Genomic DNA, 14,242 nt, shown 5'->3' with positions numbered 1-14,242 from the left:
AAATCAAATCACATGATATTCTCCTAATTTAACTCCACGAACTAAGGAAATCAAATCACATGATATTCTCCTAATTTAACTCCACGAACTAAGGAAATCAAATCACATGATATTCTCCTAATTTAACTCAACGAACTAAAATGATCCCTCATTAATCTGTATTTGAAAGATACATAATAAAGATTATAGCTGAATAAAGAGAAATACATATGAATAATACAATTGAGTAGAACTGTATACAGTTGAATACAACAAAATACAACTTAATTCATCTGAATAAAACACTTGAATACAACAAAATACAACTGAATACAGCTGAATAAAACTCTTGAATGCAACAAAATACAACTAACTTCTGCTGAATAAAATAGTTAAATACAACTGATTAAAACTGAATACAAGAGAATACGCATAACTTTTTAATACATCTACAATATATAAATTAATGCTACTGAATACATGTGAATACAGCTGAAATATACATTCGAATACAACTGAATACAAATAGGCGATTTGGGCGATCTAGAGAGAGAAGCAGCCTGATGGCTTCGCCGGCCGGCGGCCAGCCATTAATTCCGGCTGGTCAGCCCCTTAACACATCTGCCCAACCTCCTACAACAACTACAAACAATCCCCAACCCTCAAATCCCACAAACGAAGCCATGAATTACGCAAAAGCTGTGAACCCTACTTCAACGACCACTGCCAAAGCAGAATCAAGCCGCTACAGTTGAACCAATTGCTCTTCGTCTATCAAAATCAACGAATTAAACTTACCCTAGGCGATTGTAATGGAGTGATAATGGAAGAGAACTAGAGAATTTGGGTGGGAGGAGAGGTATGAATCGTGGGTTGAGGGAGAAAGAGTAAAATGTATGCAAAAAGAGAGAGAACGTGGTTAGTCAATTTTAGTGTGATTATGTGAGAGAAAAGACTAAAAAGGAGAGAGAAAATATTATTTAGCATATATGGTGCCTTAAATGTAGGATATAACTATAATTAAATATTTGGCTATAAAGTATAAAAGGTATCTATAAGATGTAATATTTTAAAGTGGTATTTATTTAAAATAAATAGGGTACTAAGGTTTTCTATAGGGTGTAAAAATTCCTTGTTTTTAAGATTAGAAACTCCAATTGCACAAGAAATTAAAAAATAGCCAAATTTACAAGCGGTCAATCAAATAGCCACGATTTCAAAAGTAATCGAAATTTAGTCATTTTTTATGTAAATATAAATTTGAACGAAAACACTGTTCAAAATCCGAAAAATACTCCAGTATAATATACTGGAGTTCCAGCATAATATACTGGAGTTCCAGCATAATATACTGGAGTTCCAGCATATTATACCGGTCCATCATAATATGTTGGAAGTTCATACACAGGTGCTCCAATCTCCAGTATATTATGTTGGAGCTTTCCGCGTGTTGGAGTTCCAGCATAATATGCTGAAAGTTCATACACAATTGCACCAATCTCCAGTATATTATGTTGGAACTTTTCGTGTTGCAACAACATAGTGGCTATTTTTCAATGACTTTGCAAACGCTAGCTATTTTTGAACGACCAATCTGAAAACTGGCTAGCCCGTGCTATTTTGGGGAGAAATTAAAAAATAGTCATATTTACAAGTGGTCATTTCAGCCACAGTTTGAAAAGTAATCGAAATTTGACCACTTTTCGTGTAAAGATAAATCTGAACGAAAACACTGTTCAAAATCTGAAACATACTGCAGCATAATATACTGGAATTTCAGTATAATATACTTAAACTCCAGTATAATATACGGTAACTCCAGTATAATCCAGCAAAAGTATACTAGACTTCTAGCATATTATACTGGAGTTCCAATATAATATACCGGTCCAGCATGATATGCTTGAAGTTCATATACAAGTGCACCGATCTCCAGTATATTATGCTGGACCTTTCCGTGTAGCAGTAAAATAGTTGCAATTTTTCAATGATTTTGCAAACGCTGTCTATTTTTGAATGACCAGTCCGAAAACTGGCTAGCCCATGCTATTTTTACATTATTTAGAGCTAAAAGGAGAGCCTAAATCTTTTTGTTATAGATTTAACGAGAAATAGATAAGGTTTTATTTGACAGTTTGGTCATGAGATCATTAAATTTTGAACTTGTGTTACTATTCATTTAAATTGAATTTAAATTATATTCACTAGCAATATAATAATATTTTACACGATTAATGTGATTGTCTGTTAGAGTAGATTGCATAACACTTATTTTTCATTATTACATATAAATATATTTTAAGGACATGATTGTGTATATTCTTTTTAATCATTTAATTTTCTGGTTTTGATACCTTAAAGTCTAAATAAACAATCTAAATTTTATCGGTCTTATATAGGTTTTACAAAAGAGAATTTTTCAAAAACCACTATTGTTTAGTAGTTATTAACTAGTTGTAGCTACTATTTACTATATTACTTCTTATAACTATGTTTTCAGGTTTTTTAGAGTGTATTCGATGTATTTAAGCTACTGTATTCATGAATACAGTAGCATTTCTCGGCGTGAAATAGAGAATTACAGCTAGATAGATTATTGTATTCGACTATATTCACGGCGTAAAACAGGGAGATTACAGTTAGACAAATTATTGTATTCAACTATATTCACGATATGTATTTGTGAATATAGTAACGTAAATAGCGCAATTCATGGTCTATTCAACTGTTTTTAAAACGGAAAGTGAATCAATTAACATAATAGACTTCTAATATAACTCAAACTCAATTATAACACACAAAATTTGTATTTTCAGTTATAAAAAAGATTCTCAATCTAAAAACACCCAAAAAACATAGCAATCTTCAGAGAAATTATATAATACATATGAATACATAAATTATATTAATTTAAAAAAACATATGAATACATTCAAGGAATATAGCGAGATAGTGAATACAATGAAATACATGGAATATAGCGGGATACATTGAAATACAATGAAAAAACAAGACAATGAATACAATGAAATACATAGAATACAGCGAGATACATTGAAATACAATGGGAAAAAAAGGTAACAGACTCTTCAAGTTGCTTACCCCAAAACTCCGTCGTCTTTTTTCAAGAACAACCCTAATGTCGTCTCGTCAAGAGGGCCGCGATTCTGACTCGAAACTCTCAATATTTGGCACAAAAACAAAAGAAATTCTTTATTTTCAATAGCATATGGTCTTCTTTTGTTAGTAATTGTGAATTTGGTAGATGAAGAAAAGCAGCAATGGAGGTGGTGAGAGGCAAGAGTTGTAGTGACCATGTCCAGATTTCATTGCAAAGCAACGGCCATCAGAATGGGGTGGATCTTTCTCTCCGGGGCTTGATTTCGACATTGATTCAGAGCCCCAGCCCACTGACAGTGAAAATTTCGCGAGACAATGGAGATGAATCAGTGGAGAATAGTGGTTATATTCATGGAGAAAGACTGACGTTTTGAGAGAGAGAGAGAGAGAGAGAGAGAGAGAGAGAGAGAGAGAGAGTGAAGAAAAATCTGAAAGAATGAGAGGGAAAAATAATACAAAGAGTATTTTATGGCTTAAGGGTAGGAGGTAACCATAAATAGATATTTGGCTACAAAAATCAAAAGATAGCTATGAAATATAATTTTTTTTAAAAGGGCGTTTATTTAAAATAAATAAAGTATCAAACTTTGCTATATGAGGTACAAATTCCTTTAAAATGTTAGGCCATGGGCATACCAGTAGGACACTTAATTTTGTTAAAATAGCACGAGCTAGCCAGTTTTCGGACTGGTAATTGAAAAATAGCCAGCGTTTGCAAAGTCATTGAAAAATAGCCACTATTTTGCTGCAACAATAAAAGTTCCAGCATAATATACTGGAGATTGGAGCACCTATGTATAGACTTTCAGCATATTATGTTGGAACTCTAGCACATTATGAAATTCTAGCATGTTATGCCGGAAGTTCACATGTAAAAAATTCAAACTCCAGCATATTATGCTAGAATATTTTCCGGATTTTGAATAGTGTTTTAGTTCAAATTTATCTTTTACATGAAAAATGGGTAAAATTCAATTACTTTTGAAATTGTGGCTATTTTTCAATTACCACTTATAAATCTAATTATTTTTGAATTTCTCCCCTTCATTTTCTATTTAACATCCAATCATCAATCATTATCCATTATCCTTCGGTTCCCACTCGCATTCCCCCCTTTTTTTCCTTTTTTTTTTTGGACAATATTCTCGTAAAAAAAAATTAAAGAAAGCACTATGTTCATCCTCTATTCCTGCACATTCATTTGTGGACCATTTGTTTCACCAACCAATTATACAAAAAATATGCAACAGATAATAATTATTTGTATGCGGTAAGTATAATGCATAAGACTATTATGTGAATATTAAGAGGGTAAATACTGCATTTTAATGTCTATTCTGCAACACTTAGCTAGTGCAAGCTATCATCTTCTCTCCCATTTGATGTCTATTCAATTTAAATTTTGGGAACGACTGAAAGCGGCTGCTCCTATGATTTATGGAAGAATATGAAAAAGTACTTATTTGTTGGGAACTTTCACTCCTCTATATTCGAAATATGCCTCTCCAGGAGCATTACGATTAATGTACAATATAATACATTCAGCAAAATGCCATATTTAGATATTCACAGCAGCAAAGATTTTTTTTTTCTTTTCTAAAATCAATTGAACCTTATATTAGCTATGTTGAAGTTTATGTTGAGAGCCAACCAAAACAAATTCTTATTCAACCTCGTCTAACAAAGAGTACATACATAATGTGGTCCTAACATAGAACATTTGCCTCTAACTTATTTAATGTGTCGATTACGTACTCCATGTAATGTTTGACTAAATACATTTAACCTTTAATTAATTAAAATATGCACATTCGATCCTTTTATTTGTGAATATTCACAAAGTTATCAGAATTATTAATCGTTCTACCATTTAATTACTCATGTGTTATGTTAAGTTAGTATTGTTTCTCCATATTTGTTGCAATATAATTTTAAAAATAACATATTCTCCATATAAATGGGCCAATAATACACATTTTCATTATTTAATCTTTAAAGATGTTGAATCATATATTACGAGGATTAAAGCAGAATTTATCAATAACTAAGGAACCAAAAGTGCTATTATTCCTTAATCTCCAATAAAGGAATCACGTCTTAGATCACGCGCCAATAATGAATTCATCCGACCAGCCCAACGGGTACGGGTCGGTTAAAGCGGGTATTGTCGGAAAAGATGGCGCGCTGAAATACAACTTTTCTCCTTCAGCGGCTCTCCGATTTTAACGGATTTTTACATATACCCATTACCCATTTCTCTGTACAAAAACCAAGCCTATTATTACACTGTAAACACACGTATGATTATCTATCACAAAGAATTAGTTTGTTGAGTTCGTTATATCTTCTTCAGGTAAAGTAATTGAAATAAAACCCACCAAGACTCGATTTTTTCGTTTTTTTTCCCCAGAAAAAGGTGAGGTTTTGGAAGGAAATAGAAAAATAATAATAAGGACCCATTATTGTGAGTCCCCAAAATAGCCTGCAGCACCATTATTTTTGTATTATTTGTTCTTTCTTGTTTACCTAAAAGGGTGGTGTTTGCAGGTGAGATTTCTTTGTAAAGTTGTGATCTTTATTGCGTGTGATATTTTGGTTAGAATTTTTTTATGTTTATATTGGTGGAGAATCTTGAATTCGAGTCTTTTTGTGTGTGTGACAATCCTCTTTATTGTGCGTAATATTTTCGTTAGAATATTTATGTTTATATTGGTGGAGAATCTTGAATTTGAGGGAATATGCAACATAACATTTTTACAACAATGCGTAGTTTGAAGATGATGGAAGGGTGTAAGGGAACACAAGTTTATGCCCTTAATCAGTCTATTGATGGTGGGGGTGGGGGTGTAGGTGAGAAGTTTTTACAAAACCTGTTGTCAAAAAATTCTATTAGGTCTAGATCCAATAGTAATTTTCAAGCTGTTCAATCAAAAGATGAGGTTAATTCGGTTGTTTTAGCTGAAGCCTTTGCCAGTTATGGCCTACCAAAAACGGATCAACTTGAGCCCCAGATTGAGTTTTGTCTCAAACCTATGAACTTTGTGGAGACATTAGCTGATGTGTATCGTAGGATGGAGGGTTGTGCTCAGTTTGATAAGTCAAGGATGTATCTTGAGCAATGTGCCATATTTAGGGGCTTACCGGATCCTAAATTGTTTAGGAGGTGCCTTATGTCAGCTAGGCTACACGCCGTTGATGTGCATTCCAAGGTTGTTCTTTCTGCCTGGTTGAGGTTTGAACGAAGGGAGGACGAGTTGATTGGTGTATCGGCCATGGATTGTTGTGGCCGAAGCATGGAATGCCCGGGCAGTGCTTTGTTGGCGGGGTATAATCCTGAATCAGCTACTGATCCTTGTATATGTGACAGGGGTATGAGAAAAGATGAGGATACTGAAATTTACATGGATGAAGAATGCTCCACTTCATTGAGTCGTGGCGATGAGGAGGACGAGGATTTTGACATGTCATTTTGCATTGGAGATGATGAGATCAGGTGTAGGAGATTTAACATAGCATCACTTTCTAGGCCATTTGAAGCTATGCTGTATGGTAGCTTCATTGACTCGCGAAGGGAGAAAATAAATTTTTCAAAAAATGAGATTTCCGCAAAGGGGATGAAAGCTGCTGAGATGTTTAGCAGAACAAAAAGCATGGACTCTTTCGACCCAGACATTGTCCTAGAGCTCCTGTCATTAGCCAACAAGTTCTGTTGCGATGGGATGAAGTCTGTTTGTGATGCGTATTTAGCATCTTTGGTATTTGACATGGATACTGCTATGTTGCTTTTTGAATATGGGCTGGAGGGGAATGCATATCTTCTAGTGGCAGCATGTTTACAGGTATTTTTAAGGGAACTTCCAAATTCAATGCACAATCCAAACGTGTCAAGGCTCTTCTGCAGTTCAGAAGGTAAAGACAGATTAGCTTACATAGGACATGCTTCCTTTTTGCTGTACTATTTTCTGAGCCAATCAGCTATGGAGGATGACTTGAAATCGAATACAACGGTTATGCTGTTGGAAAGGATGGGAGAATGTGCAAGTGAAAGCTGGCAGAAGCAACTAGCGTTCCACCAATTAGGTTGTGTGATGCTTGAAAGAAAAGAGTACAAGGATGCACAGAAATGGTTCGAGGCAGCTGTTGAAGCGGGTCATGTTTATTCCTTAGTAGGAATTGCCAGATCCAAGTACAAGCGCGGGCATATGTACAAGGCATATAAGTTGATGAACTCCCTCGTATCTGATTATACACCTTCTGGGTGGATGTATCAGGAGCGATCAATGTATTGTCAAGGAAAAGAAAAGACAATGGATTTGAGTACAGCTACTGAACTGGATCCAACTCTTTCCTATCCATACAAGTACAGAGCTGTTTCAATGGCAGAGGAGAATAGACTTGGTCGAGCTATTTCTGAGATTAACAGGATACTTGGCTTTAAGATATCTCCAGACTGCCTAGAGCTTCGTGCTTGGTTTTTAATTGTGCTGGAGGACTATGAAGGAGCTTTAAGGGATGCACGGGCACTCTTGACTTTAAATCCCCGTTACATGATGTTCCATGGGAAGTTGCAAGGTGAACACTTGGTAGAGATTCTAAGTCATAATGTTCAGCCGTGCAGTCAGGCTGACTGCTGGATGCAACTATATGACCGATGGTCTTCTGTAGATGATATTGGCTCCTTAGCTGTTGTCCATCATATGTTAGCCAACGACCCAGGAAAGAGTCTCTTACGCTTCCGGCAATCTCTCCTACTTCTACGGTATGCATTTATTATTTACATACATTTTAGTTTCTCTGTTGTTGACAATCATGTTTGGTCCAATTCATCTTTATGTGCTGTTCTATTTGCTTTCAGCCACTCTGAAGAAATTTAAGCTCTAGGGGCTTAAAGCCATTGATAAACTGCATAATATCAATACTATCTAGTTTTCCTCAGTGAGATACTTTTGTCCAGGAAAATGGAAATCTATGAGTGATTGTATAAGTTAGATGCTTAACTCCCTGTCTCATGCTCGAGAAGCTGAATGTGAATACCTGGGAGATGTATCGAGTAGTTTCTCTTTACGCTCCCTGGGACTGATTTGCACTTGTTTACAGATTAAACAGCCACAAGGCAGCAATGCGTAGTTTGAGAGAAGCACGAAACCAAGCAACCTCTGAGCATGAAAGGCTAGTCTATGAAGGATGGATATTATATGACACAGGTTATCGTGAAGAAGCAATTGCTAAAGCTGAAGAATCAATCTCAATCCAGAGATCATTTGAAGCCTTTTTCCTTAAAGCATATGTATTATCAGAAACAAGTCCTGATTCTGAATCTTCATTGTATGTTATACAACTGCTTGAGGAAGCTCTTAGGTGCCCCTCAGATGGTCTCCGGAAAGGCCAGGTGAGTGTTCCTTTCAGTAAGATACTAATGCATGAATTTGGGGAACAAGAGATTTACTGGAAAACTACAATGCACACTGCAGGCTCTCAGTAATCTAGCAAGTGTCTATGTAGATGTTGATAAGCTAGATAATGCAATTGATTGCTACACAAATGCCCTGAATATTAAGCATACACGAGCCCATCAGGGTCTGGCACGTGTTTACCATCTAAAAGATCAGAGGAAATTAGCATATGATGAGATGACAAAGTTGATTGAGAAGGCAAAATATAATGCATCTGCTTATGAGAAGCGTTCGGAATACTGTGATCGTGAAATGGCTAAAAGTGACCTTGGTATGGCAACAAAGTTAGATCCCCTCCGAACATACCCATACAGATACAGAGCAGCTGGTAAGTTACACTTGGCTTATTCTCACGCCATACTAGTTGAGTACAGAGTGATTGATTGTGTTTCCTCGTGTTCTGGTGAGGTTTAACCAAACTCCACGAATCCTCTCCTTCAACATGCTTATAATGTCTAAAAGATCATCAAATGGTAAACCAGACATGCTTTGGCATCATGTATGCTCATGATTACCATGGACATTATGTGATTGTTCTTTTGAATTCACTTGAACTTTTCCTGTCCAACCAAGTCTCAGGGCCCACAGGGTGAACGCAAGTGGTGGTAACAGAAGTAAAATTAGTCTAGTAATTTAACGAATCATGATATTTCTACTTGTATTTCACGGTTCTAATTCTAGACCAATTTGGAAGAAGAGTCTTGCTTGGAAAGAATGCTTTCCAATTGAAGGACAGGTAACTGCATCCAAGCATTCGTAAAACTGTACAGCAGTTTGTAAATTATTGCCATTTGAATGTATTGTGTAAAACTGCATAACAGCAGTCAGGATTAAAGTGACTCTGCTCTTTAACTGATATATTATAGTATATTTGTGCAAAGAAAATGAGTTGAAGCTCCTTTCAGTTGTGGTCAAAAGCTGGGTTAAATTGTACTTACATACAGTCCTACACTTACAATTGCCCAAGAATTGAGTAGTTACTCTCCCAAGGACACAACAACTACGACAACTATGCCTTGGGATCGGCAATATGAATCCTCACTTCTTTCTTTAACCTCAATTCGTATCATCATCATGCTACTCTCCTTAGGACACAGCATCAAATTCATCCGTCAGTTTCTTATCGGAGGAGCTATTAGAGAGGTTCACAGTCCCCAGGCTCTTTTGCTTGAATATCTAACTACTGTCTTAAAATGTCACTTTTTCCTTATTTTTGTTTTTTGGGGCATCAGTATATAGGAATTGATGTCCCAACTATCATATCTATTTTGTTTATGGAACAAGACCTTTATGCATCTCTGAGTTTTTTGGTATTCAATGGCCTTAAAAAAAATGCCATCTGATCAAAGTTTTTTAAGAATGGAAAAACAATTTTTTTTTCACATTTCCTTGGTTAACTTGTCTGAGAACACGATAGTTGAACTCAGTCCCTCTCTCTCTTTTTTTTTTTGATGACCGAGAAATCTGTCTAGGGCCGATCCATTGGACCAACCGCAGCCTTCGAAACTCGGTGGATAATGGGCCCGCCCCTCTACCCTTCTCCACTTAAATACCAGACTTTGCTTTGCATGGTGTGGGGGCTTGAACCTGTGACCCAAGACACAAATCCACCACCCTTTGCCACTTGAGCTCGGCCCTGGGGGCCAGTCCCTCTCTTTTTTCATCTCGGCATTATTCTGCCCTTAGGTTGTAAAATGTTTTCGAACACCTAGACTCTAGGCCATTCAGCTTATTGAACTGACCTAGAAGTGGTAGAGTAGTTTGTTGAACATGGATTAGTACATAACATGAAACATTTCGCTCTGACAAAGGCCCGGCCCTATGCATTGTGTCTGCCTTCCCCTCACTCACTTTGTATCTCGTTTATTGCAGACCTTATGTCCTAATGTGTTGTAATAATATACTTTGCTACAAGTTTCTAACTGAGAAAGTAATTCTGGAATATCTTGTCTTCAGTTCTGATGGATGACCATAAGGAAACCGAGGCTATAGCGGAGCTAACAAAGGCAATTTCTTTCAAGCCAGACTTACAAGTACTCCATCTTCGAGCAGCATTTCATGACTCAATGGGTGACCTCACATCTGCTATTCGAGACTGTGAGGCAGCTCTGTGTCTCGAATCCAGGCATGCAGATACACTTGAGCTCTATCAGAAAGTACAGCAACGAGCTAAAGAACAACTACCAACGTGAAGAAGAAAGAATCCATATTGAGCTTCTTCTTCATGATTGTTATTTGGGAATTGGGAGCCAGTGCCTAAATTTTTTGTGGTACACACAGGTTCAATGCATACTATGTGCTCAGAGTTCTAAATTTTTTGTCATATAGATATTCAAACTGGATTTGCAATGACCATTATGCATGCTCAATTGCAACAAAAGAACAAGAAATTAAAGATCAAAATCTCGAACGGAGAGAGCTACTGAAGAGAATGAGTGAATCAACTGTACATAAATTTTTTGGTCAACCATAGCGAAGTATTTGTGAATTTGATAGAGTAGGATACTTCAGATACTTTTTATTGTCTTTGTCCCACCGCAAAGACAGTTCTACAATGTATCTTCGAAACTGAAAGGAATTTTTTCATCAAAATTGCAGCTTGCAATGAATGTCTAAACTTTGTTGAGACAATTCTTTGTGTGCTAAGAGACTGTTACATACTTCAAACTTCTGATTTTACTTGTACCAATGTGATAGTTTTCCATGGCAGTAAGTTAGGAAAAGGATTCGGGTGAATATTCAGACTATAAATGTCTTATATCTCTTTTTCTCATTTCATCACTTTCCATCTTTTCTTCTTTGTTCTCTCTTGTTTATTTTTTTCTTTTTTCCAAGAGTGGATGTTCACCTTCTATGTAGTGTCATTATAAATTTGATGTGTTCGACCTTTAAAATCTAGCTGTTAGACCTATTAAACTTCTAGAATTATCAGTTCGCACTTTAATATTTATTGAAAATTTAGTAACTATTACGTAGAAATATATATTCTATATGAAAAATGCTAGGTCCGCTTGAATCCGTAGCAAACATGTTATATCCATCACCGTATGTAGCTTCTTTTAATGCAACTAAATATTGGTAATCATTCGTACTACAAAGATATTCTGGCCATAACATAAAAGCACAGTTCGAAGCCATGCGGCATAAAAATGTTTCTCGTCTTGAGTAACCTGTGACGTGACCAAATAAAAGTTGCACTTTTTTCGCTGAACTCCACGAGAAACCCATAGCTCCAACTATTGACAATTATGACAACTTCTAAACTTTTTAACCATACTCACACAAATGTTCAACTTTTGTCATGTCATAACTTTTATCTTCATTGTTATAGATGTAGTATCTTGACATCTTAAAAACATACATGGAAAAACAACTAGAAGAGAAAGAAAAATGCTCAGGAAAATTAGATTTGAGTGCTCCTCTCTTGTCAACTAGGCGTTCTAGTGAAAAGCCATTGTCTAGCACAAATATCCCACCTCAACTTTCATTGGAAATTTTTAACAGAGTGCCATTTTCTTGGGAGCAAAGTCCTGGAAAACCAAAGGAAATGGTAACAAACATTGAAATTGTACCACCTCCAAAATTACCACCATGCATGTGGCATACAAGAAAAGAAGCTGTAACAAGTACTAACGTCTACGATGATGATATTGACAACGATGATCATGACGACGAAAATGATGTTAGAAATGACAACCATGATGTTTTCTCAGATGCTCTTGATGTTTTTTCATTAGGGGAGTCGATAGACGACAAGATTGAAACAGAACATAGAAAATCAAATACTTCAACAAATATCGAGGATTCGTACGATTGGAGTACTAATAATAGGCCATCGGTACCAAATTTCATTATTCAGAGATTTCTTCAAGATGCAAAGGAACTAGCTATTTCATCTGCTTTGGAAAATAATAGGAAGAATTTATTAGATGATGAAGAAATTGGTAGTAACAAATTGCCCAAGGCAGCATCATGTGGGCTTGACATGTTTTTTCCATGGAGGATTAAGCCTAAGCCCTGTTGTGTGAAGAATTCAGTAGTGGCAGTTTCTCCAAGAATGAGACGTCAATGGAGCAACAGAGACAAGCATGTATCAGATGCGGATCCAAAATTTTAATCGTACATGTATCATAGGAGAATTCAAGATTTAGAGTTAACATGCTTAAATGGTTGTGATCTATTATATATTTATATTTTTAACTTTTTTGGATAGCTATAAGTGACTTGAGCTAAAAGTAGTGGATTCAGTTGAACTCGCCCGAGATTTGCCTATAACGTGTACGAGCTCCATCGATGAAGCATTCCTTCTTTTGTAAGTACTACCGTACCACTACGTCTTTTATGACTATGTATTGACTAAATATAAATATGTAGTACTATTTTTCGCAGGATATTTAACTATTTATGTATATTATAGTTCAAAGCATTGAAAATGAGCATTGGTGTGCATGAAGGTAATTAGAAAGCTGCAAGTCTTGGAGATGGATATGGTTAGTTATGCTGTGTATATTTATACGCCTAAAGAAATATAAATTCTGTGTAAAAGAGGAGAAAAGAAGAAAAAATATGCTGCTTAAAATCTATCTAAGCAAGCTTAGATTATATTATTGTCAAAACGTAAAATTTTAGGATGAATTTTAGTTGCCAATGATCTACATAATCTTAACTCCTAAAGGAGGCCAGTTGCACTAACTGTAATAAAGATTTCAACTTTAATATCTACATTATATACAAGTTACTAAATCCTAACTTAATTAAGGTACTCATTCTTACCCCATTAACACAAGTGAATTGCTTTCAAATTTATAGTGAAGACCTCAGATGCCCATTAGTTGCATCATTATCAAAATTTCAAAGTAAAATGAAGTTAACAACGGCTCAGTCAAACCAATTAACATGATCAACAAGAAACAAATAAGCAATTCTATCAGTAAGCTGTTATTCGATTTTTAATTTGCATTAGATATCTTATATTTTCACCATCTGTATTAACTTCTAGCTGATAGATTCAAAAATTAATGTGTTTAGCCAAATGGTTGTTTGTCTAGTTGCATTTATTTTCTTCTTCAACGAAAAGTTAAATTTGTCAGGGGACATAATGGTAAAAACTTAAAAGGATGGCGTTAAGATCAAAATGTGCTAGAATTTAATGCCGTTAATTTTTATCTACACATAGGGGTTATTTATGATATTCCTTAATCTAGAAGGAAGTCTGAATGTTACTAAAGCGGAGGTCTATATAATAAGGGTAGTCATTCTTTATAATATACTCCCTCCATTCACTTTTATGGCATGTGTACTAAAAATATATTTTCATTTTTACTTGTCACTTTACGCATATCAAGAGAAAACAAAATTTTTCCCTATTGTACCTACAATATTTATTACTCATTTCAAATCATTTTATCAAATTCAATAAAATATACATCAATTAATATGTGTATCATGGTAAATTACGCACTTCATTTATTATTCCTTAAAGAGTGTGAAAAGTCAAAACGTGTCAAATAAAAGTGAACTTAAGGAGTAATAAGGTAGTCATTCGTGCTATTCTGGTTGGATGAATGAGATATTTTCACTCTTAATATGAAGTTTTGATTTCGTGATCTGAAAATTAAAAAAAAAAAATCATTTTCGAAGGAAGTTGAATTAATCCGATTAATGAGTTTGATTAGTTAAGCTAGTCATTG

General features: G+C 35.3%; 2 protein-coding genes across 2 annotated transcripts; both read left to right on the top strand.

Moving 5' to 3' along the window:
• Positions 1–5,232: 5,232 nt before the first annotated feature.
• On the top strand, positions 5,233–11,183 carry LOC104232869 (ethylene-overproduction protein 1). Its single transcript, XM_009786153.2, has 4 exons — positions 5,233–7,858; positions 8,197–8,488; positions 8,571–8,880; positions 10,509–11,183. Exons 1-4 carry the CDS (start codon positions 5,838–5,840, stop codon positions 10,742–10,744), a joined length of 2,859 nt encoding a protein of 952 aa, XP_009784455.1. The 5' UTR covers positions 5,233–5,837; the 3' UTR covers positions 10,745–11,183.
• Positions 11,184–11,875: 692 nt separating this feature from the next.
• LOC104232870 (uncharacterized) lies at positions 11,876–12,943 on the top strand. The gene has a single exon (XM_009786154.2). The coding sequence runs from the start codon at positions 11,914–11,916 to the stop codon at positions 12,667–12,669; it is 756 nt and encodes a 251-aa protein (XP_009784456.1). The 5' UTR covers positions 11,876–11,913; the 3' UTR covers positions 12,670–12,943.
• Positions 12,944–14,242: the final 1,299 nt, after the last annotated feature.

This window comes from Nicotiana sylvestris, chromosome 7 (assembly GCF_000393655.2).
Source record: "Nicotiana sylvestris chromosome 7, ASM39365v2, whole genome shotgun sequence".
Classification (NCBI taxonomy): Eukaryota; Viridiplantae; Streptophyta; class Magnoliopsida; order Solanales; family Solanaceae; genus Nicotiana; species Nicotiana sylvestris.
Note: the sequence above shows the minus strand (reverse complement) of the source record. Positions and strands in the feature narration are given on the sequence as shown.